The 25,202-nt window shown below is 36.6% G+C and overlaps 1 protein-coding gene across 2 annotated transcripts in view; it reads right to left on the reverse strand.

Moving 5' to 3' along the window:
* Positions 1–9,085: 9,085 nt before the first annotated feature.
* The window catches only part of LOC111152033 (aldo-keto reductase family 1 member D1), a 44,466-nt gene continuing 28,349 nt past the window's right edge, over positions 9,086–25,202 (reverse strand). For both annotated transcript variants that reach the window (XM_022510309.1, XM_022510308.1), the window contains 4 exons: positions 21,587–21,696; positions 20,694–20,859; positions 12,091–12,173; positions 9,086–9,968 (listed from right to left, as the gene is read on the reverse strand). In XM_022510309.1, coding sequence (XP_022366017.1) covers positions 9,926–9,968; positions 12,091–12,173; positions 20,694–20,859; positions 21,587–21,696 — 402 coding nt within the window. In that variant the 3' untranslated portion in view covers positions 9,086–9,925. The remainder of the gene's footprint in view (positions 9,969–12,090; positions 12,174–20,693; positions 20,860–21,586; positions 21,697–25,202) is intronic.

Genomic DNA, 25,202 nt, shown 5'->3' on the forward strand with positions numbered 1-25,202 from the left:
GCTGCTATGATTCTGCTAAGCTACTCTTTTTTTTTTTTAAAGATTTTATTTATTTATTTGACAGAGACCATCACAAGTAGGCAGAGAGGCAGGCAGAGAGAGAGAGGGAAGCAGGCTCCCTGCTGAGCAGAGAGCCCAATGTGGGACACGATCCCAGGACCCTGAGATCATGACCTGAGCCGAAGGCAGCGGCTTAAACCACTGAGCCACCCAGGCGCCCTGCTAAGTTACTCTTAAGCCTGTAGCTGTACCTTGATGAGATGAGACAGAGAGCCTCATGCCACATCAGAACCTGGGAGGAGGTTGCTTCATCTCAGCCTCCTAGGGAAGTGAGTGACATGGCCTTCTAGCTGTTTTTTGCAAGCCTCCTATGCACTCCAGTTTTGGGAGGATCCAGGATGTTCAGCCAAGACTTGGATCAGCTGTGGTTCAAGCTTTGTCTCTGTGGCCTATGTGGATACATGCAGGGTCAATAGGTATCAGCATGTTGCTGTTCTTTTACATTACATAGTAAAAAATCTCTCTTCAGGGACTTATTCTGTGGGACATATGAAGTATTCTAAAGGGATCTACTACCAGGGCAGAATGCGGTTCCCTGCTAAAAGAGCCTGGGAAGAGAGGTGGAAATGATGGTGCTAATATAGTTAGATGCATGTGTGACACCTGTGCCTGAGGGCAGACCTCTTCAGGCCACACGCCTCTGAAGAATGCTCCTAGAATTCTGGGTGTCATCTGTGCATTTGGAGCCTCTATTCATTTGGTCCTGCTTCCTACACTCTGAATCACCCAAGGCCACTGTAGGCGAAACCCTGTTGCTGTCTTCCTTGCCACAGGCTGGTAGAACCTATGTGTCGTTCTTGTTTCTTAGCCTTCTATAGTTGGTCCTGGTGTTTAAATTTCCTTTCAGAGACTCCTTGCCCAGATGGTCCAGAGTTGGCAAGAAATGTGGTTTATGGTTTTGATGATGACATTCACATATTTGGCTTCCTTGTCTCTCCCAGGGAGATGTTAGAGGATACTATTAGTTCATACGTGACATAGTCACCTATGGGGAGAAAAATCTCTTCCTCTACCAATCTTAGATTCTCGGGCCAGGGCATGCAAATTGGACTGACAACAAGAAAACAACAAGAACAACAAGAAAAAGATGAACAGAAGTTAATTCATGTGTGTTGTGCACATAACACATGGGAGTACCCAGAAATAAGTAATGCAAAGGTTTGGTTAGAATTGGGGCTTATATTTCTTCTTTGCAAAAGAACAATAAATTTTTGGAGACGTGACATGACAAAGGGAAAGAATCCTGAGTCTCTAGAGGGCAGCAAATCGTGGAATGGCAAATATATGGGAGACTAATGGAAGGTAAAGGCTAGTTAGTAAGGTATTATGTAAATTCCTCTGGTGCCATCTCCAGGCTGATAAAGATCTAAAGTTGTCTCCAGTGATTAACTTTGGTCTTTCTTGGTAGAGAGGGAGGACACCTTTGTAAATTGATGTCTCCTTTTAGGGAGCAGGAGGGCAAAGAGTTTTCCTTCTATCCGTTTCTTCTCAGTTGCCTTCGGCTTAAAATAATTCTTAGTCAAAGTGGGATCTTATAGAGTAACAAATTCTGGTGTCCTTCAGTCATAATACACTGGTCCTTATAGAGCCACGGGACTTGATGTGTCCTCTTATTTCCTCCTTCTGTTGTCAACTTCTCTTCCCCTGCCCCACTCCATAGTTTTATCCCAGAAGTAAATGCCAGAATTGGCTTTGCGCTTGCCTGCCTGTCCTCCTTCTTCCTTCCTTCCCTCCTTTCCTTTCTTCCTTCGTTCCTTCTTCCCTTCCCTCCCTTTCCTTCCTTCCTTCCCTCCTCCCTCCCTCCCTCCTTTCCTTCCTTCTTCCCTTCCCTCCCTTTCCTTCCTTTCCTCCCTTACTTCCTTCCATCCTTCCTTCCCTCCTTCTCTCTTTCCCCCTCTCTCTCTTTCCTTCTTTTCTTCCTTCCTCTCCCTGTCTGTCTGTCTGAGTGTGGTTCTTTGAAGTTACCCCAGACTGTGATCTGTTTTTCTCTCCAGTCTCAATATTGTGTTACTACCTACCCTTTTCTGGACTAGTATTCACTTAAATTAGAAAGAAGTGGGTTTTAGCTTGAAGAACAATATAGCTATTGTCCGCCCTGGGGAACCATGTATACGGAGGGAATGGCTCTAATGGAATGTGAGGTCATTAGAACCTCCAATTTTTCTTTTTCTCTTTCTTTCTTTCTTTTTTTTTTTTTTTTTTATTGACTAAGTTTAAGGTATATCTGAAATTGCTATTATGCAAGTCCTTTGGGCTACAGTTTTCTGTTCTTATTTGTCAGTCCAATTATTTTTGCTTTCTATCCTCACGGATTCTTCTTCACTGATGGTACCCAGTTTTTATTCTAGAGATGCTGTGGATTTGATCTATCTAACTGGATCTCTGCTTAGTTATTTCAAGAAATTTAGGGCAGGAAGGAAATTAGATTACTATGAAATCTAATCTTTCAGATTGCTTCTATTTCTTAATAGCTGTCTGTTATTTATCAGAGCAAAGTTCTCTTGACTCATGCCATAGAAATAATTTAAAATTTCTGTTTCCTGCATTAACTCATTTTCACTGGGACTCATTTCCGCCATGTGCTTTAAACTAAAATACCGAAAGCATGAAAGCTGTTACTAGTTTAACAGTCCGAGGGAAGATAAAATGCAAAAGAAAAGGTATGGATGAGCTGTAAAGGGTGGGTGATTTACTATAAGTGCTGTAAAAAATGAGCCTAAGTGGATTAACTTTAATTTATGTACAATGAGCTGAAATTATGGCATTAGGAATCAGCACATCATAACATCTAGCAAGAAAGACTCTGGTGTTGGCAAGTTTCCTCAACCTGGGCACTACCGACATTTTGGCTCAGGTAATTCTTTGTTGTGGGGGCTGCCCTATGCAGAATGTTTAGCAGCCTCCTTAGCCTCTACCTACTAAATGGTTATCACCTCCATTCACTTCCTACTAGTTGTGACAACCACAAATGTCTCCAGATGTTCCCTAGGGGAGGATGGGATAAAACTGCCTCCAGTTATGAACCTCTGTGTTAAAAGAAAGAACCACTACTCAAAATAGCTTTTTGATATTAGATGATATAATACTAGATGATAAAAATGTGCAACACAGAATTGTATGTCCATTATATCCAATTCAGTACTTTAAAATAGAATGTATCTTGTCACAATCCCATGATTTATTTAAAACATTGATTGATGATATCTGAGCTCAGCATGATTAAAAGTGGAACGTGAAAGCCAGGGGGAAAAGTTCTAACACTAGAACTTGCAATATGACAGGAACTCTTATAAATAAGACTAAATCAAGGAAGAAAGGAAAACCAAAATTCAGAATGCCTAGAAAAATATAAAAATGGATTTATCAAATTTTAACTAAAGCAGTTAGTTGCTCAGAGTAAAGTTCATTATATTTAATGTTTATAATGGTTAATATTTATATTACTAACCAAAATAAACAACAACAACAACAACAAAAAAAACCAAACCAAAAATCAATGAAATAAGTGTTCAACTTAAGAAGTTAGAAATCTATGGACAAGGGGAGAAAAATAGATGAGAGATCAGTAAAAGAAAATAAGAGATTAATAAATTAGGAAACCGAAAAACAGCAAAACTAATGAATTTTCTTTTCCTTTGGGAAATTTGCTTTAAGTGAAATTCTGAAGAAAGCAGAAATAACTTGATAGACCACTAATTAGGTAACAGGAAAAATAAAAAAGATAGACATACAAAATAAGAATGGAAAGGGGGAAGGAAGCATGGATTTTTGAAAATTAAAGGGAGCAGAAGAGTCTAAGAGTGTAAGGGCAGAGCTGAGGGACTTTTGTTTACTGATGTATCCCACCTGCCTAGGATAGAGCCCAGCAGAATGGCACACGAAAACCTTTGTTAACTAAATGAACAAATATATTTACACTTGCTGTTGATGTTGACTTGAACTTGATGTTGATAAATTTTGAGAAGATGAATTTGCAAATTGATCCTAGAAGAAGTAGAGAATGTACAGTCTCCCTATGGACACAGCTGAAATTCTCAGGTAAATTCCACCAACACTTGAGGAACAAATAATTATTTTTTATTTATTTTTTTGAAGTTTTATTTAAATCCCAGTTAGTTAACATAGTGTTATCTTAGTTTCAGGCATACAGTATAGTGATTCAACACTTCCATGCAACACTGGGTGCTCATCACAAGTGCCCTCCTTCATTCCCATTACCTAATTCGCCCATCTTCCCACCCACCTCCCCTCTGGTAACCATCGGGTTGTTCTCTATAAGTGAGAGACTGTTTCTTGCTTTGTCTCTCTCTCTCTTTCCCTTTGCTCATTTGTTTTGTTTCTTAAATTCCACATAAGTGAAATCACATGGTATTTGTCTTTCTCTGACTGACTAATTTCACTTAGCATAATACTCTCTAGCTCCATCTATGTTTTTGCAAATGGCAAGTTTTCATTCTTTGTCATGGCTGAATAATAGTCCATTGTATATGTATACCACATCTCTATTTGTTCATTAATTGATGGTACTACAACTGCTTCTATATCTTGGCTACTGTAAATAATGCTGCTATAAACATAGGGGTGTATGTATCCCTTTGAATTAGTGTTTTTGTGTTCTTGGGGAATTACCCAGTAGTGTGATTGCTGGATTGCAGGGTGGTTCTATTTTTAACTTTCTGAGGAAACTCCGTACTGTTTTCCACAGGGCTGTACCAATTTGCATTCCTACTAACAGTGCATAGGTGTTCCTTTTTTCCTACATCCTTCCCAACACCTATTGTTAAGTTTTTGAGTTTAGCCATTCTGATAGTTGTGAGGTGATATCTCATTGTATTTTTGATTTGTATTTCCCTGATGGTAAGTGATGCTGAGTATCTTTTCACCTGTCCCTAGACTATCTGTATGGCTTCCTTTTTTTTTTTTTTTAATTTCAAGTTTTTATTTAAATTCCAGCTAGTTAACATACAGTGTAATATTAGTTTCGGGTATAGGATTCGGTGATTCATCACTTACATACAACACCCAGTGCTTATCACAAATGCCTTCCTTAATACTGATCACCCATTTAACCCATCCCCCCAGCACCTTACCTCCATTAACTCTGTTCTCTATAGTTAAGAGTGTTTCCTGGTTTGCCTCTCTTCCCACCACCCTGCCATGTTCATTTGTTTTGTTTATTAAATTCCACATGTGAATGTAATCATATAGTATTTGCTTTCTCCGACTGACTTATTTCACTTTGAATACTTTCTAGCTCAATCTATGTTGTTGCAAATGGCAAGATTTCATTTTTTTTATGGTTGAGAAATATTCCATTGTATACAAATGTATATTGTATATATATGTATATTATATATTGTGTATATATATATATATACTATATGTATATGTATATTGTATATATATGTATGTTGTATATATGTGTATATTGTGTGTGTGCATATATATATATCTATATCTATATATATATAGTGTATATATATGCCACATCTTATTTTGCTATTCATCAGTGGATGGATATTTGGGCTCTCCATAATTTGGTTATTGGTTTTTTTGGGGGGAGGAGGCTGGCTATTGTTGATAATGCTGCAATAAATATGGCCTTTATGATATTGAGGTACGTTCCCTCTCTCCCTACTTGTTGAGGGTTTTTATTCAGAATGGATGTTGTACCTTTCATCAAATGCTTTTTCTGCAATTAAGAGGATTATATGGTTCATATGCTTCCTTTTATTAATGTGGTATATCGTGTTGATTGATTTGTGAATATTCAACTGTATTTGCAACACAGGAATAAATTCCACTCAATAGTGGATGATTGTTTTAATGTACTGCTGGATTTAATTTGCTAGTATTTTCTTGAGAATTTTTGCAGCCTTGTTCATCAGTGATAATGCCTGTAGTTCTCTCTCTCTCTCTCCTTTTTTTTTCTTTAAGATATTACTTATTTATTTGACAGAGAGAGAGAGAGAGAGAGAGCGAGCACACAAGTAGGCAGAGCAGTAGGCAGAGGGAGAGGGAGAAGCAAGCTCCCCATTGAACAGGGACTTGATCCCAGGACCCTGCTTGACCTGGGCCGAAGGCGGTCGCTTAACCAACTGAGCCACACAGATGCCCCTATAGTTCTCTTTTTTAGTGGAGTCTTTGTCTGGTTTTGGAATGGGAATAAGGCTGGCCTCATAGAATGAATTTGGAAGTTTTCCTTCCATTTCTATTTTTTGAAATGGTTTGAGAAGGATAGGTATCAACTCTTCTTTAAATGTTTGGTCTAATTCCCCTGTGAAGCCATCTGGTTCTGAACTTTGGTTTTTTGGGAGATTTTTGATTACTGATTCAATTTCTTTGCTGGCTATCAGTCTGTTCAAGTTTTCTATTTCTTCCTGTTTCAGTTTTGGAAGTTTGTATGTTTCTAGGAATTTATCCATTTCTTCCAGGTTATCTAATTTGTTGGCAGGAAATTTCCATAACATTTTTTTTCTTTCTTTCTTTCTTTCTTTCTTTCTTTCTTTCTTTCTTTCTTTTTTAAAAAGATTTTATTTATTAGAGAGACAGAGCATGCAAGCAGGCAGAGAGGCAGACAGAGAGCGAGGGAGAGGGAGAAGCATGTTCCCCAGTGAGCCGAGAGCTTGATGTGGGTGGACCTTGATCCCAGGGCCCTGGGATCATGACCTGACCTAAGGCAGACACTTAGCTGACTGAGTCACCCAGATACCCAGTTTTCTTGATACTTTCTTATAATTATTTGTACCTCTGTGGTGTTGGTTGTTATTTCTCCTCTCTCATTTGTGATTTTGTTTATTTGGGTACTTTCTCTTTTCTTATTGATTAGTCTAGCTAGGAGTTTACAAATTTTACTAATTTTTTTTCAAATAATCAGCTCTTGGTTTCATTGATCTCTTCTATGATTTTTGTTTGTTTTTATATTTTTTTTTTCTGCTTGAATCTTTATTATTTCCCTTCTGCTGGCTTTAGGCTTAGTTTGCTGATCTTTTTCTAGCTCCTTGAGGTGTAAAGTTTGGTTGTTTATATGAGGTTTCTCTTCCTTCTTGAAGTAGGCCTGTACTGCCATATACTTCCCTCTTAGGACTGCTTTTGCTGCTTCCCAAAGGTTTTGGACTATCATGTTCCTGTTTTCATTTGTTTCCATGTATTTTTTAAAAAAACTCCTTCTTTAATTTCCTAATTGACTCATTCATTCTTTAGCAGGATGTTCTTTAACCTCCATGTATTTGTGGTCTTTCCAAAATTTTTCCTGTGGTTGATTTCAAGTTTCATAGTGCTGTGGTCAGAAAAGATGCAAGGTATGATCTTAATCTTTTTGTACTTGTTAAGACCTGATTTGTGACCTAGTACATGACCTATTCTGGAGAATATCCCATGTGCACTTGAAAAGAATGTGTATTTTGCTGCTTTAGGAGAGAGTGTTCCAAATATCTGCTAAGCCTCTTTGGTCCAGTGTGTCATTCAAAGCCATTATTTCCTTGTTGATTGTCTGCTTAGATGATCTATCCATTGATGTAAGTAGGGTATTACATTCTTCTACTATTATTGCATTATTATCGATGAGTTACTTTATATTTGTTGTTTTATATAAGGAACAAATAATTTAAAGCATCATTTTATCTTTGTCTTGATCTGTACATGGTGTTTTCCCTGTAGGTTGTTTGTGTCCAAATTTTCTCTTTTTATAAGGCACCCGTCTTACTGGATTGGGAGCCACCCTACTCCATTATGAGCTCGTCTTAATGAATTACATATGCCATGACCTGCAGTGACCCTATTTCCAAATAAGGTTACATTCTGAGGTGCTAAGAGCTAGGACTTTAAGGTTTGAATTTGGTGGGGAGGACATAATTCATCCCAAAATAGATGGGAACCTTGTGAAGGGTGAGAGCAGAGGGAGAGGTGACATGCAGAAGCTCGTATCAGACCGTTACTTTCCTGGACTTCCTGTTTTCTGTCTTCAACTATTCCCCCTTCATCTCTGTATAACTAAGATAGGGTTCCCCTCCTCTAATCTTTACAACTATTTTTTCCCTTGAGAAGTGGTAGGAATCTTTCCAAGTGCCTGTCTTTTAAAAATGGTTTGAAAGGTATGGTTGCTCCTCCACACTGGCCTCCTGAAATATTTTGAAGAAGTTTGATAACAGGGAATAGGGCTTAAGTTTCTGTTCTTATACTATGATACCCCTTTTTCTTCCCTTTTCCTAATGCTAAGTGTACAGTAAGAACTTAATCAAAACTCTTTTAGCTGAATTGAATTCAGATGATTCTTCTCTTTCCCTGCCTTTAGCAACTAAATGGAGATTCACGTGGTTCAACAAATCATCACACTTTATTATTTCTGGTAAACAAAATATTTTCCAGAGAACAGCATTACATTAGAAGCAGTGGATACAGTGAGTAGAGATTGAATTAAAGTGCTGATTTCTCAGAAGCGTATGCTTTCAGGTCACTGAAGGTTATCTGGAAACAACTGGTCTTGGAAAGACAAAATTTTTGAAGAACTCTCTTGCCCTATGAGAGCGACTTAATATGAATGAAAAAAAAAACCACATTGCTCTAGTTGAATTGACAATTGGTATATCTCTATTGCAGAATTCTAATAACCTTCTTTTTAAAAAATTAAAAATTTATGTACAGTAAAATTACCAGTGTTCTTTAAACTTACTACTTTCTTGAAATTCACATAGTTATCCTAATGACACTTTCAAAGTCCTAAGTATAATAATTTTATGAAGTCTCTTTTTAATTTTAACTTTATTTTTTAAAAGATTTTATTTTTAAGTAATCTCTGTACCCAATACAGGGCTTGAACTCACAACCCCAAGATTAAGAGTCATATGTTCCACCGAGTGAGCCAGCCAGGGACTGGCTTCCTTTTTAAATGCCTTCTTTTAAAATAGTCATCTTTGGGGGCACCTGGGTGGCTCAGTCAAACATCTGACTCTTGATTTCCGTTCAGGTCTTGATCTCAGGGTCGTGAGTTCTGGTTTCCCAGCGTGGAGGCTATTTTAAAAAATAGTCATCTTTGAATTTTTATTTTTTTTTTTTTTTATGATTCAGGGCTTTATTTATGTCTGTTGATTGTCTCAAGCTACTTCACATAATGGTGGATATATGATGAGCAGGGCAAGAGTGATAGTGGAAAAATGGCTCGCCAGTTATGTTCATTCTCAGGCCCTTGAAAGCATTCAAGAGAGAACCAGCAATTAGCCATCTCTCAAAAGCTAAATGAACACACACTGGATGGAACCAAATAACAACGAAATGATTATGTCTTTGCTGACCACTGTGGTGTTTAATTAGCTCTATTTTAAGACTTTTCTATGCTTAGCTCTTTCTCCTTACACAAGGTGTAGCAAATCACTTCCTTGTTAATAATGCTTGTGAGGATCTTATCTTGGCTGTGTCTGTGTTACAGTCAATGGTCCAAATCATCAAAGTCACTGACAGCACTTGCATGCACCAGCTTACTACTCTCTTTGTTGCACTGTTAACTGCTAAAGTAAGGACCTCAGACTGCCAATGGCAGGACTCACATTCATGAGTTATGTGTCTTCGTATATTGCCTCTGCTATCTTTTCTAAAGCCCAATTTTTTTTGGTCTGGAAACCAGAAGACCTTGATCCAATAAAATATTGGCTTATAATTTCCAAATAATTATTTCAACAGATTTAAACATATTTTTTTCTTCATATACCTAAGCCAAAGTCATTTACTCTGCACAAAACTTAAGCATGTTAACATCACCACTTTATCTAAAGATAGGAAAACTTTTAAAATTTCTTCATCTGGGGGAACTACCCGGCCCAAGGTTCTGACATTCATGGGAGGGAAAAATCAGTTCAGGAGCATTCTGAAGTCAGTATTCATCATGAAATGGGTATTCAGGATGATCACACCACCTGTCAAAACAATTCCCCAAAGGGAAAAAGTTCACTGCAAGCATTGCACAGTTGTATGTGTTACTAGCCTCCTTTGACAATTTCACTGACCCTTCCCTCTCTCCCTTATTCATTTCTTCTCTGTTCCTCTGTTTTCCCAAGCCAGCATCTTTTACTGAAGCCCTGGATAAGTGTGTGTGTGTGTGTGTGTGTGTGTGTGGGAAGGCTGGCTGCCTCCCCCTCAATACTTTGCTCAGAAAAAGAGCACAGGAGATGAGTAATGCCTGCCTGTAGTTTTTCATGCATCTTCTCAATTCCTTCTTCTCCTCTGCTGTTTGGACATAGGCTGCCTTCCATGTTAAATATCCACATAAACATTTCTCTTTAAATTTCTATGACCCATCAGTACCACTCTCTTCTCAGAGTTATTACCTGCCCTTCTCACTGGACCTCCTGAGAACTGAGAATTTGAGACCTGGAAAGGTGATCAGTGAAGTAAGTTTCCATAGTAGTGATGATGATAATGAACCTATCCCTTAAACAACAGTGATGGAACAGTCAATAAAAAAGGACTGGCGTGTATTGTGCCATGGACCATGTCTAAGATTCAGTTCTCTGCAAGTACTATGAATTTAAGTTAAAATATAAAATAAATAAAAGCTCTTCAATGTCAATGATCAACTGGATGAAACACAGAGAAGAATCAGGGCCTAGCATCCCTAAATGGTTCAGTTTTTTGATCAGTGTGGCCACTGTTTGTTTCTCCTTGCTGATCTTTCTAGTTATTTCATGAGATATTTTCCCAGTGTTGTGGGAATTAGATATTAAATATTTCAAATGTCAAACTAAATAATGTCACCAACTAACTGTAAAAAAACAACACACAAAGGGCGCCTGGGTGGCTCAGTGGGTTAAGCCTCTGCCTTTGGCTCAGGTCATGATCCCAGGGTCCCGGGATCGAGCCCTGCATGGGGCTCTCTGCTGAGGGAGCCTGCTTCCCCCTACCCCCCAACCCCGCCGCCTGCCTCTCTGCCTACTTGTGATCTCTCTCTCTGTCAAATAAAAATATAAAATCTTAAAAACAACAACAACAACAACAGTATATTGGTGGATTGGCTGTCTCTTACTATCTCTTAATTTAATGATATTTATTCAATAGAAATAGTTCATCTTCAAGAGCTATTAATTAACTAATAAGTATTAACTAATAAGTATTTGGTTTGGTCTGTGTTTGTGTTTACCTTTTTGTTCCCAAGGCTAGGTGGTACCTTTTGATGCCAAATAATGTTTTTCCTTGGAAAATTCACATTAGGAGACTGTTGTATTAATTCAGAAATTGGTTCAGAAATTTGATATTAGCATAGTCAGTGTACTTTCTGACTCATGAGAAATAGGGGACCAGTAAGATTCGTGTTCAAACTGTATGAACCACCCTAATGAGCATTTTCCAAATGCTCACTTAGAGAGATTACAAACAGATTACTATCCAGGTGATTTCAAGAACTGGAAATAGTAATGAAAAAAAGAAAAAAATGTGTATACATACATATGTATATGATAACCATATCTGTATGAACTGTAGTCTTTTGTTATTTTAAAGGCCCTGTACTATTTAGAGAATAAAGGGCTACTTCAGTTGATTAGCTGAATTTAGCAACATTTTGAGGGAGTGTAAGGAGTTTTGCTTGTGGGAAGTCAGCTAATAGGTGGGGTTAGAAGCTACACATCTTAGAGGCAAGCATTTGCCTAAAACCTTAGTTCTTAGCTTCTAATGTGGTACTCTTTCTACTATGCTCCCATGTCTCTTTCTTTTTTGTTGATAATTTTGCTCTAAATTGTGCATCACTTTGATTTTTAGGAAAAATTAGATAGGTTCTATATTTGTATTAATATATATATATACTATGACTTAATTCTCATCAAGTGATTTAGCCTATCATTCCCTAACATAAGTCATGGGATGTCATAAATGTCAGAAATCTTTTAAATAAAACTTGTACCTTGTAGGAACTTCCTAGAATAAATGTAATTTACCTGGACCTGTTTGATATTCAGAACTGGCCTTTATCCTTGTGATTTCTATGGACCTAGGATAATCCAATACCACTGGGCAGTACTTGATGAATGGTCCCTCCATACTCACATGAGCATCTCCACGAAGCGGACATTTTTATTCAAGGCCTCAATGTCCTTCATTTCTTTTTCAGTGAGAGAAAAGTCAAAGATCTGAAATAACAGAATTAAAAGACATTATTGAAGGTAGAGAGTGGGTCAAGCCTGGGATCAGGGAATGGGGCCAGCAGCAGAAGCCCTTCAAAAATTTATAAGCATCCTTTTTTTCCCTTTTTTTAATGACCATGTTTAAAAGAATTATTCACCATGACCAAGTGGGATTTATCCCTGGGCTGCAAGGGTAGTTCACATATTCACAAATCAATTAGCATGATATACCATATTAATAAAAGAAAGGATAAGAACCATATGATCCTTTTGGTAGAAGCAGAAAAAGCATTTGACAAAGTATAGCATCCATTCCTAAAAAAAAACCCCTCAACAAAGTAGGGGTAGAGGGAACATACAACTCAATATCATAAAGGCTATATACAAAAACCCCACAGTTAATATCATCCTCAATGGGGAAAAACTGAGAGCTTTTCCTCTACAGTTAGGAACAAAGAGAGGGATGTCCACTCTCATCACTGTTATTTAACATATTAGTGGAAGTCCTAGCCTCAGCAATCAGATAACAAAAAGGAATAAAAAGACTCCCAAACTGTCAAGGAAGATATCAAACTTTCACTATTCACAGACAACATGATACTCTGTGTAGAAAACCCAAAAGACTCCACCAAAATATTGCTAGAACTGGTACACGAATTCAGCAGTTGCAGGCTACAAAATCAATGTTCAGAAATCTGTTAGGTTTCTTTTTTATTTTTACTTTATTTTATTTTTAAGATTTTGTTTAAAAGAGAGAGTGTGTTAGTGGGGAAAGAGCAGAGGGAGAGGGATAAGCAGACTGCGCTAAGTGAGGAGCCCAATGCAGGGCTCGATCTCAGAACCCTGAGATCGCAACCTGAGCCAGAACCAAGAGTTGGCCGTTTAACGACTGAGCCATCCAAGCACCCCAGAAATCTATTGCAGTATTATACACCAATAATGAAGCAGCAGAAAGAGAAATCAAGGAATCAATCCCATTTACAATTGCATCAAAAACCATACCTAGGGGGCGCCTGGGTGGCTCAGTGGGTTAAAGCCTCTGCCTTCAGCTCAGGTCATGATCTCAGGGTCCTGGGATCGAGCCCCGCGTCGGGCTCTCTGCTCAGCGGGGAGCCTGCTTCTCCCTCTCTCTCTGCCTGACTCTCTGCCTACTTGTGATTTCTGTCTGTCAAATAAATAAATAAAATCTTAAAAACCATACCTAGGAATAAACCTAACCAAACAAGGAAAAGAACTGTATTCTGAAAACTAGAGAACACTTAGGAAAGAAGTTGAAGATGACACAAAGAAATGGAAGAACATTCCATGTTCATGAATCAGAAAAAGTAATATTATTATTATTTTTCTAAAGATTTTTTAATTTATTTATCAGAGAGAGAGAGGGAGAGAGAGCGAGCACAGGCAGACAGAATGGCAGGAAGAGGCAGAGGGAGAAGCAGGCTCCCCACCGAGCAAGGAGCCCGATGTGGGACTCGATCCCAGGACGCCGGGATCACGACCTGAGCCGAAGGCAGCTGCTTAACCAACTGAGCCACCCAGGCGTCCCTGAAAAAGTAATATTATTAAAATGTTAAATCCACCCAAAGCAATTGATACATTCAATGCAATCCCTATTAATATACAATTTTTCACAGAGCTGGAACAAAAAATACTTAAATTTGTACGGAACCACAAAAGACCCCATATTTAAAAAAAAAAAAAAAAAAGACCCCAAATAGCCAAAGCAGTCTTGAAAAAGAAAAACAAAGCTAGGAACATCATAATTCGGGACTTCAAATTATATAATAAGGCTGTAGTAATCAAGACAGTATGGTACTGGCATAAAAATAGATGCATAAATCAATGAAACAGAATAGAGAAAACAGAAATGAACCCACAACTATATGGTCAACTAATCTTCAACAAAGCAGGAAGGAATATCCAATGGAAAAAGAGCATCTCTTTAACCAATGGTGTCTTGTTGGACAACTTTCTTACACCATACACAAAACAAATTCAAAATGGATGAAAGACCTAAGTGTGAGACAGGAAACCATCAAAATCTTAGAACACAGGCAGTAACTTTTCTGACATTGGCCATAGCAACTTCTTATGAAACATGTTGCCAGAGGTAAGGGAAACAAAAGGAAAAATGAACTATTAGACTTTATCAGGATAAAAAGCTTCTGCACATTGAAGGAAACAATCAATAAAACTAAAAGGCAGACTATGAAATGGAGGAAGATATTTGCAAATGACATATATGATAGAGGGTTAGTATTCAAAATATATAAAGGCCTTGACACCTAAAAAACAAATAATCCAGTTAAAAAACGGGCAGAAGACATGAATGACATTTTTCCAAAGAAGACATACAGATGGCCAACAGACACATGAAAAGATGCCCAACATCATTCTATCATCAGGGAAATACAAATAAAAACCATGATGAGATTCCACTTCATATCTGTCAGAATGACTAAAATTAACAACACAGGAAACAACAGGTGTTGGCAAGAATATGGAGAAAGGGAAACCTTCTTAACACTTTGTGGGAGTGCAAGCTGGTAGTACAGCCACTCAACACAGCCATGGAAAACAGTATGGAGTTTCCTCAAAAAGTTAAAAATAGAATTACCCTATGATCCAGCAATTACACTCTTAGATATTTACCTAAAGGATACAAAAATAGTGATTTGAAGGGATACATGCACACAGATGTTTATAGCAGGATTATCAACAATAGCCAAATTATGGAAGGAGCACATATGTCCACCAACTGACGAATGGAAAAAGAAGATGTGATACATATATACAATGGAATATTACTCAGCCATAATTAACGGTGAAATCTCTCCATTTGCAATAACATGTATGGAGCTAGAGAATATTATGCAAAGCAAAATGTTAGAGAAAGACAAATACCAAATGATTTTACTCATATGTGGAATTTAAGAAACAAAATAGATGAGTATAGGGGATGGAAAAGAAAAAGAGAGAGGGAACTAAACCATAAGAGACTTTTTTTTTTTTTTTTTTTTTAAATTCAGAACAACTGAAATTTTTTTTAAAGATTTTATTTATTTATTTGACAGAGAGAGATCACAGTAGACAGAGAGGCAGGCAGAGAGAGAGAGAGGGAAGCAGGCTCCCTGCTGAGCAGAGAGCCCGATGCGGGACTCGATCCCAGGACCCTGGGATCATGACCTGAGCCAAAGGCAGTGGCTCAACCCACTGAGCCACCCAGGCGCCCAAGAGACTTTTAACCATAGAGAACAAAGTTGCTGGACGGGAGGAGGGTGGGGATCGGCTAAATGGGTGATGGGCATTAAGGAGGGCACTTTTTGTAGAAACACTGGGTGTTATATGAGTGATGAGTCCCTAAATTCTACTCCTGAAACCAATATTATACTGTATGTTAACCAATTAGAATGTAAATAAAAAATTGATACAAAAAATAATTGTTAGTTTTTTTCTTTCAGTTGTCAGGTATTTTGTTTTAATTCTTCATTTATGTTGAAGCTCTGTAATTAGTGACATACACATAAAAGATTTTCATGTCAAAAATTTATGAATGTAAATTATGTACTATATGTTGGTTAATTGAATATAAATAAATACATTTAAAAATAAATAAGTAAAAAAATAAAAATAAAATTATGAATATCTGCAAATGTGAGAGAAGTTAGGCTGGTGCTGGGGAGCCATATCCCCATGCAGAGTCAGGATTCTGTTCTGCTCTTTGTCTTTGAGATACTCCTGCTGGGGCCATCTTGCAGGACATTCCAAATAACCTATAACAACCTATGTTCAGGACATCTACAAATCCCAGAGTGAGGAATTGTTTATTGTTGCTGGATAAGATGCTAAACTTTTGACTTTGGACTATGGCCTTTGTGCACTTGTTTTTAAAAACATTCCCTAGTCTCTAAGTTTGCTTATGCATATTTTAACTTTTAATTTGCTTTGTTTTATCCTCTTAATCTTTTCTCTCCTTATTTTTAATATATCTTTTCTATCTTTTAAATCTATTGCATTTTCACTGTTTTATTTTTTCTTAGCTTGTACATTTTATACTCTGATTTTATAATTGTCCTTTATTAACATTTTAATATTTTATTTTAGCTTATTTACATTTTTAACATTTGGTTTATTTATAATGATCTTCTCTTACTTCATTGTTTTAATTTGCTATCCCTTAAATTTTATTTCAATAATTTATAATTATAAATTTTAATTATATAAGTGATACATAAATATATGCTTTTTTGTGAGAATTAAAACACTACAGAAGTATATAGACATGCATGGAATAAGAAATGAAAGGTCCTCATGTTACCCACCGCTCCAGTATTTTTCTTCTTCCCAAACATTCCTTCTAAACGTCCAACACACTAAGAGCAAAATACAATAATTGTATCATATCTTTATTATTCTGCAACTTACTTTCATTCACGTAATATGTCTTGGTGATCTTTTCTATCAAAATAGGTAGACTAACTTTAATTTAACCACTGCATTCATAGTATAGATGTAACATGATTTACCTAATCATACCCCCATGGATTGCTTCCAAGTGTTCTTTTCAGGGAATGCTTTTGTTTGATTATTATCTAAGTATTGAGTTTATGAGATTGTGTCATGAATCAAAAGTCTGCATTACATAAAAACAGTCATGAATGACCAATGACTTATAAAATAAATCCTTACTCAAACTTTCTTTTTGCTTAACATTAGGTCCACTTTTTGAGTGTTGTTGAGTCATTTTCTGTCTTCAGTGAATATATAACATAAAATGAAGTTGCAAATCTTGGCAAAGATGCAGGATTCCATGAAATCAATGAAAGTGATCTTAGTTTGCCTTAATTACAGGCAAAATGTTTTTCAAGTAGGAATCTGATGCAGTTAAAGTCTAGTTGATACATCAAAAGAGTGTTATTTGGAAAAAAAATCAAACTATGTATAATCTTCAGATGAAGCCCTGTGAAACTTTACCATAATTATTCTTTTTATGATCACTTACAAAAACCTTTGTGAAGTAGAGAATGCCACATTCTGTTATCACATAATTTTGTCAAGCATATTTTAAAATTTCTTCTAAGATTTAGTACACATATACAATTGTAACTTAATTTTGTTGAATATGAAATAATTAAAATTATTTCATAATTTTCTGTTTTAATTTCTTTTAAGTAGGCTCCACACCCAACATAGAGCCCAACACAGGGCTTGAACTCATGACCCTGAGATCAAGAACTCATGAGCTGAGATCAAGAATTGGATGCTCAACTGACAGAGCCACCCAGGCACCCCTTCAGTTTTCATTTTAAGGTAAACTTCCAAATTCTCCCTCCATTCTTTTTATGCAATGTTTTTCTTTATTTTATGTGGATTGATTTTCATTTTTTTATGACTGAAATTATCCAAAGTTATTCACTTATTCAGGATCTCACAAACTTATTTCCTGATATTCTGCTTCCCCCACCCCCCAATCTGCTTCTCTTATAGTAGAGACTCAAGAAAGAGAAAGTGTTAACTGTATTAAATGCTGTTGAAAGATCTACTAAGACAAGGACAGAGAAGTGATTATAGGATCTAGCAAGGTGGAAGTCATTGGTGAACTTGACAAGAAAGCTTGGTTTCAATGGGTTTAAGGGAGAATGGGGGAAAGAGACTGTAGGTAGTGAGAATAGAATTCTCTTTTAAGGGTTTGCTGTAAACAGAAAGAAAGAACTGGATAATAGCTGTAGAGGAACATGAGTCTAGATTGGAATATACCTTCCAAGACTGGAGATCACAGCATATTTGTATGTTGATAGGAGTTATGCAGTGGAGAGATAATGTAGGAGAGAGAGGGGTATTTTTGAGGGGTATGAAGGAGTTATTAGGTATTAGTAACTGCAGTTCCCAAGGAATAACAATGGGAACTAGTAGCTGGAACATATAGGATGAGATCATTGTGGGTGAGGAGGTTAAAAAACTATCAGGCCATGTTATTGGAAGGACTATCCATATGTATGTTGAATTCACTAAGAATATGATGGGAGTAGTTTCAGAGAGAGGGATAGTGAATCAAGAGATAAAACCTTCAAGGAATGGGGGTCAGTGGATGATGGCAACAAGGCAGAAGGTGGGTGGTAAAATTTGATTTCTTGTTGTTTTAATGTTAAAAATATCCTGATTTTTAATTTTCTTCATTCTTACCTTTAATTTGATATAGTTTTTGTTTTTAATTTATGATTTAACTTTTTATTACATAATTTTTATTTCTATAACTTTTTCTTCTTTTATTGTAAACATACTTAATTTTCCCTTTTCCCTTTATGTTCTGTGGTTATTTCCCATTCTTCTAAAATATTACTTTACCTCAGTTCTAAAAGAGAATAATTTTCTATTTTGTCAATTCTTGGTTGTACTACCCAACAAAATTTCTGATTACAGGGCAAGTATAAACCCTATAGAGTGGAAATTGGCTGTGATTTCCACTGCCATTTTCCTTGTAGATCTGTATCTCTTTCATATTTTCTTGTGGTATGTGAACCTCTGAACTCCATTTCCTTATCATTAGGGTTATGGAAATATATCAGCTATAACAGAAATAGTTGCAATAAAATTTTTAAAGAGAATGATAGTACTTTTACTACAAAATTGTGATTCACTAAATAACATAAAGTCCAAAGGCTTTAATCTTCCATTACACAGAACACTAGTAACCACTCTCATTTTCTGAATAATAAACTTTTGAATCCATGAAAACATTTGTTTCTGGTGCATCAAAACTTGTTTTAATTTTTGATGAACTGACACATTAGCCATCTAGATATCTTATTCTTTTAAGATGGCTGAAAACAGTGTCAACCCCTTTTGGTAAGAGGTATTTTCTTACATGTTAAAATGCTGTCAGTAGTGATATAACTATTTATCATTCTTTCCTCTTTTTGCTAATAACAGAATCCCCTTTTTCCTTTTATGAACTTCTTTTCCATCACCTAGTAGGGCTGTTTGTCACATGAATCCATTTCTAGTACAGGATTAGGGATGTAGCCCAGGGGGCCAATCAAAGTATCTTACTCACTGGATATGGTGATTAATATGGGAGTGGTGCATGCCCCACAAAAGGACAATCAAGGATTGATAGAGATCGTTATCGGAGCCTTTTCCTGTGATCATCTTCACTGATTATTAATTATAGATTAGCCTAGAGCTGTCATGTTGCCATGTTGTGTTACCATATGGAGAAAGAGAAGGTTGGGTGGAGGTAGAGTAGAGGCAGGAAGGGAACTCAGTCCTTTCATAAATCGTTTGAATACTCCTGCCCAGTCATGCCTGATTTATCCATGGACTTTCCAGTTATGTGGCCCAATAAATCATGTCTCCCTTTGGTAAGTTTGAGTTGCATTCTGTCATGTGGTAGCAAAAACTCTGAAGATAAATTGTCTAATATCATGAATATCTTCCCATGGCAGTACTTAAATTTTCACTCTATTATTTTAAAAAGGCTACAGTATAATATTTCATTGTACAAATATAATTTGTTTTACATTCTACTAATGATTGTTTCCAGTTTTTTTAAAAAAGTAATAAACCATGCTGTAGTAAATATCTATATATGTGTGCATGAATGTGTAAATATAGTATCACATTGTTGGGTCAAATGGATATGTGGGCTTGAATTTTGATAGATCTGGAAAAGTGACATCCTGCTACTTCAAATCGTATACCAATTAATATTTTTAACAGGAGTATATGAAAGTGTCTTTTTATTTACATTCAATATTCTGATTATTTTCCTATCTGAGGGGATAAATCTTGTCTCATTTTTATCAACTTACTTATTGCGATTATTAAATTTATTATTATTAAACTTATTAAACTACTTATTTATTTTATTTAGTAAACTTATTAAATACCGAGATTATGAAACTTATAAATTGAGACAAAAACAACTTATTTTTTGAGATTATTAACTGATGAGTAATTAATTAATTTTGCATGGTACTTTTCTATGGCTGTATTTACCTAGCAGTTTAACCTTGAGTACTAGCAGAGTAAACTAATCACTCCCTGGTCTAGTGGCTTCTTCTCACCTGTAAATTATGATGCTGATACAGATTATTTATAGAGGAAATAAAGGCAATGAGCATTCTTGAAGTCTAACGATCCTTTTCAATAATTTCCAAATTTGTCCCTAACTTTTACCAGGGACATTAAGAAGGTGGAAAGTTTACTATTGTGAATTTCAAATTTTATACCTTCCATTCCTGCTGTGCTGGTGGAGAAGTGAGTAGGTAGTGCCAAGAGTCAATAGGTAAGGAAACAGAAGACATAAGGGAGCTAGGTAATGTACAAGCAGTAAAGCAATCCCCAAAGTGCTGGGAACTGTCTCAGATTCAGCTAAAGTTAATTCATATCTACAGAGTGTAGGTTAGGGAGCAGGTATAAAATAAAATATGAAGGCAATACAAGTTTCTTATTAATCTGAACAGAAAGTTCTCAAAAAAAACCAAACAACTCCACTTTCTACATTTCCAGAAGCAGTTCTCTTACTTGAAAGTTTTCTTTGATCCTTTCAGGGTTAAAACTTTTAGGAATAACAACCACTCCTCTCTGGATGTTGAAACGTAAAACAACTTGAGCTGCTGTCTTATTGTACTTTTTTCCCAGTGTGTTTAGAAGTTCATCCTTTAGCAAAGGTGGGGAGGAAACATTCACCCTTGAAAAAAAAAAAATCAAAACCTGCATCATATTTAGCTTAAGTAATGAGAACATCATCCTCAATCACCCTCCTTCTTTGTCTCCCCATCCACCTGGTCCCCTACCAGGACACTTCAGGTCTCTGTCACCAATTTCTCCCGGAGCAAAGCACTCAGTGAAGAGTTGCCTTTAGCATGAGAATATCAAGAGAGGCAAATTGATAGAGCTGTCTCTTTCAGAGGGTAAATAGTATTTCTTTGATGGGTCTCAGAGAGAGAACTGACTTGGAAGAAGGCACAGTGGAGGCAGGAAGACCAAAGTGGAAGAAACAGAGTTACATACAACTCTTAGAGTCATCTTCATGTAAAAAATTTCTACTTAAGTCTGTGGAACATATCACATCAGAAGTGCTACCTTTGAATCCAGAGATCAAAAAATCCTAAATTTTGAGGATATGGTCATGGAGACTCTTTGTCAAATAATAATACCTAAACTAACACTGAACATTTCCTATATTTCGGGCACTGTTACGTAATTTTATACATACAGTATAATCAATTCTTATACCACATTTGTGAGGAAGGTTTTATTAGCTCCAACTTGTATATACAGAGAATGGCTTGAAGAGATTAACTTACTTTCTTAAAATCACAGAGCCATATAGTTATGCCAATCAAGTAATTCACATTAGTCTCATACTCTACACTGAAGGAAACACTGCTGAAGAGACATACAGCATTGCTTACCAGCTTGGATTCCTGGAGGTACCCAGAGGGCTGTATGCAATAATGACAATATCATGTTGTTGGCAAAATTTCAAGAGTTTTGGCTGGGTGAAATATGGGTGGCACTCGACCTGCACGGTTGCATTGGAAAGCAGGACACAAAATTAAAATCTTGTAGTGAACGCAGTTTTACACAGTTTTTAAAAAGTTTTTCAATAAAACCCACTTATGAGTATTATGGATAATGAGGCAACTGCTAAATACTTTTCCTAACAAGGAATTTTACACTATTTGTTGGTGAGATTAATTAAAATGAGGTTAGTGAGGTTACCATCTGTGGAATAATTCTAAAGTAAGTGAGTGGGGAACAAATTCAATTTTGTAAACTTATCATAGTTTAAAACTTTGAGGGAACAGACTTAATTATTTACAGTCACCATTCCAGCAAATACAATTTTCTGTAACCAAAAAAAAAAAAAAAAAAAAAAAAAAAAACAGTCTCAAGGTTCAGAGGTTCAGATTACAGTCTTGGTAGTAGAAGTGACATGTTGCAGAAACCCTCTCCCTGTAGCTCTCAAGCGTCTAAGAATATTTTCACAAGGGGTAAAGTATGTATAAAATGAAATCTAAAGATGAATTTTGTCGTTTTGGCCAAGAGTTCTTTACACCACCCTGTGCAGGCCTATGTTCATCTTTAGTATCTTACTGGCAAGATTCCTGCACTAAAAATACTGTGTCAGAAAGTTCTTCTCAAAGTTTCTTCTTAACCACCATGATAATTTTTGACCTATTCTTTTTTTCCTTTTTAAATTAAAATCAACCAAGGCTGAATTGAAATAATTGAAGCATATATTTATTATCTTCATTGTCTGGAATAGTGAGTATTTGACAAGTTTTATTTCTAGAAGGCACAAGGAGATGCTGCTTATGAAATGGCAAAAGTAAACTGGGCCTCTTTGTGGTGGGTCTCCTCTTTCTGTTCTCTAATTTGATTAACTTTTTTTCCCCCCTGACATAATCTTGTTCCCTTACCCTAAGAAACACTTGTGGGATTTCTCCCCCTTGGAACATTTCTTAAATAATTCTACAAAGTAACACACAGACTAAAATAAGGCAGGAATCACACTTCTTAGTGTTTCCTTCCTTTACCCTCTCCGACTTCCAACATTGCTCCCTACTTTTTCAATTCCAATCTTGTCTATTATTGGTAGACTGGTCTCTCCAAAACACGTATATCGCATCATTCCACTGCTTAGAAACTAAGTATGAGTTCCTTAACTTAATGGCCACCTGCTCATTCCAAACACAACATTTCATTTTCTCACAAGGACTCCTTTCTAATCAAATTGGTGTGCTGTTGCTTGTCTTTGGCCTATTAAATATGTAGAAGTATGTATGCATATATGTGTATATATATATGTGTGTGCTTACATACACATCAAACAGTTTTATAACCTACCCTTTTAAAAAGGACCGCATACAGCTTGTGGCAGAAGCTATGGGTAATAAGGCTATTACAGTTAGAAGTAAAACAGGTATGCACATTTTGGATCTGTGACTGAACTGAATCTGTGAACTGAAGCTTGGGACTACACAGAGAGTTGTGTTGGGCAACATACTAGAAACTTCTGCTCAACAAAAGCTTTTGAGCTAACATAGAAACTCAACAACATAACTTTAAAAAATATATAAATCTTTGGATTGATAGTTGTCAGGTAAAAATTTGACAGCATATCACTAAAGGGACAACCAGTAAGGGAAATGCTGGGGGTTGGAGTGGATAAACTACGATCCAAGGGCTTATGAATTCACAGAGAACCATATTCCTTCTTCTCAGAGTGTTTATCTCAGTTTCTAATTATTGATAACTTTTGTGATTGTTTGATTAATGTGTGCTCCCCACTAGACAGCTAGTGTTCCAAGAAGAAGGGCTTTATCTGTCTTTTGTCACTTATGCATGCCTAGAACCTAGGAAAGTGCCTGGCCTAGGGCAGGTGCTCAATGACTGTTGAATGAAAGTGTTATGATACAGAGAGGACCAAGTTAGCACTTTAGGAAGTATTACTGATGCTGGGGACTGTTACAGGAGGGGCTTTGTCAGGACTGCGGCTTGGTGTGGTCATTTCAGGCCAGTGAATAATCCTTGTTTGGAATGCTGGCATGGGATGTTCAGTTTAAGGTAGAGGGTAGTAATGGTTTCTGTTGTCACAGTGCCTTGATGTCGTCATTGCCCTGGAACTTGCTCATTTCCAAGGAGAAGCATATCTAAGCACACTTGCTTCCTTCTTTGCTACAGACAGGGTATAGCAAGATATCCTTTGTGGATGGGCCAATGGAGATGCAGTCTTTACTTTTTCTTGCATACTATGTAAAATTGATGTCACGTGTCAGTGTCTTGACAGGTCTGGGGCTTTTACCACACTATTTGGTAGTACAGAACTTCAGATATCAAAATCTCACATGGTGAAGTTAAGCTGGACAGAACCTGTGAAGGAAGACATTAACCCCATCCTGTGTCTTTCTGTAAAAGTTGGTGTTGGGTTTTCCATTTCATTAAGTCACTCAAAAAGTATTTATTGATTCCTATCAGAACATCTGTGATTTCAGCATAATGAATAGGGTTAGGAAAAACTGAAGAACTTGGAGATCTTACTGTTCTCCCCACCTCCCTCCCTTCATTTGTTAGTAGAGTTAGGTGTGTGAGATTAAATGGCCTGAGGTAGATCCACAGTCTACTTTGAATTAGGCTGGGAGAATGCTGCATGACAAATTGTCCACCAGGAAGGCTTTCAGAGAGACTAAGCCAGGGATGGAGCCTGGAGACACATTTGTTTATATAGACACCATGGATAGTACTAAGGAAGCTTGGAATGCTCAGGCTCTGAGAATGAGTATAGAGTAAGGTCATATTCTATGGGCCCTTGTTCATAAAGTCTATGAAAAAATATAAAAATTTGCAAATTATACTTCAGATTTATTCTAATGGGAAATTTAGTTTCCTCTTCCTTAGCACGAGGAGACACACTGTCAATTCCTATTCCAGTTTTCATTCTGAGGTCAAAAATCACCATCTTTCTTAGTATATTTGTAAGAAGAAACATGTATCATTTTAACCTTTTATAACAAAATATTATTCTTGTAGGGTGCAGGAGGGAGACGTGCTAGTGAGGGTTAGAGTAGGAACAAAGTGATAGATGGAGATCAGTTACGAAATCAAGGGTTGTTGCTCTCGGCTCTTTAGAGCACATGGTATAGTGTTAGCTTAAGTGTCATAGGAAATGATACTTCTAAACACAGCAATACCTGTCTTTTAGCTGGTAATTATCATGATAGGTAATAATTTATTCTTTCTGTTATGAACTCAAGACTGTTTCGAGTTGCTAAAAACAATGAATCAAGAAAACAAGTCAACCATAACTCCAGTACGTGAATATTTACCCAAAGAATGTTTTTTAAATGTAGCTTCTTAGTGTTCTATGAAGTAGGGTGAAGAGAGTATCTTTATCCCCATTTAACTAGTGGGTAACAGTATTTTGTTTTGATTATAAAAGTAACATATGCGCCCTACAGAAGACTTGGAAAATACAGAAAAGCATAAAGAAGAAAAAAAAATTCACTTGTAATTCTCAACCAGAGA

The sequence above is a fragment of the Enhydra lutris genome, unplaced genomic scaffold (genome assembly GCF_002288905.1).
Source record: "Enhydra lutris kenyoni isolate GAN:26980312 unplaced genomic scaffold, ASM228890v2 scaffoldscaffold27, whole genome shotgun sequence".
Lineage (NCBI taxonomy): Eukaryota > Metazoa > Chordata > Mammalia > Carnivora > Mustelidae > Enhydra > Enhydra lutris.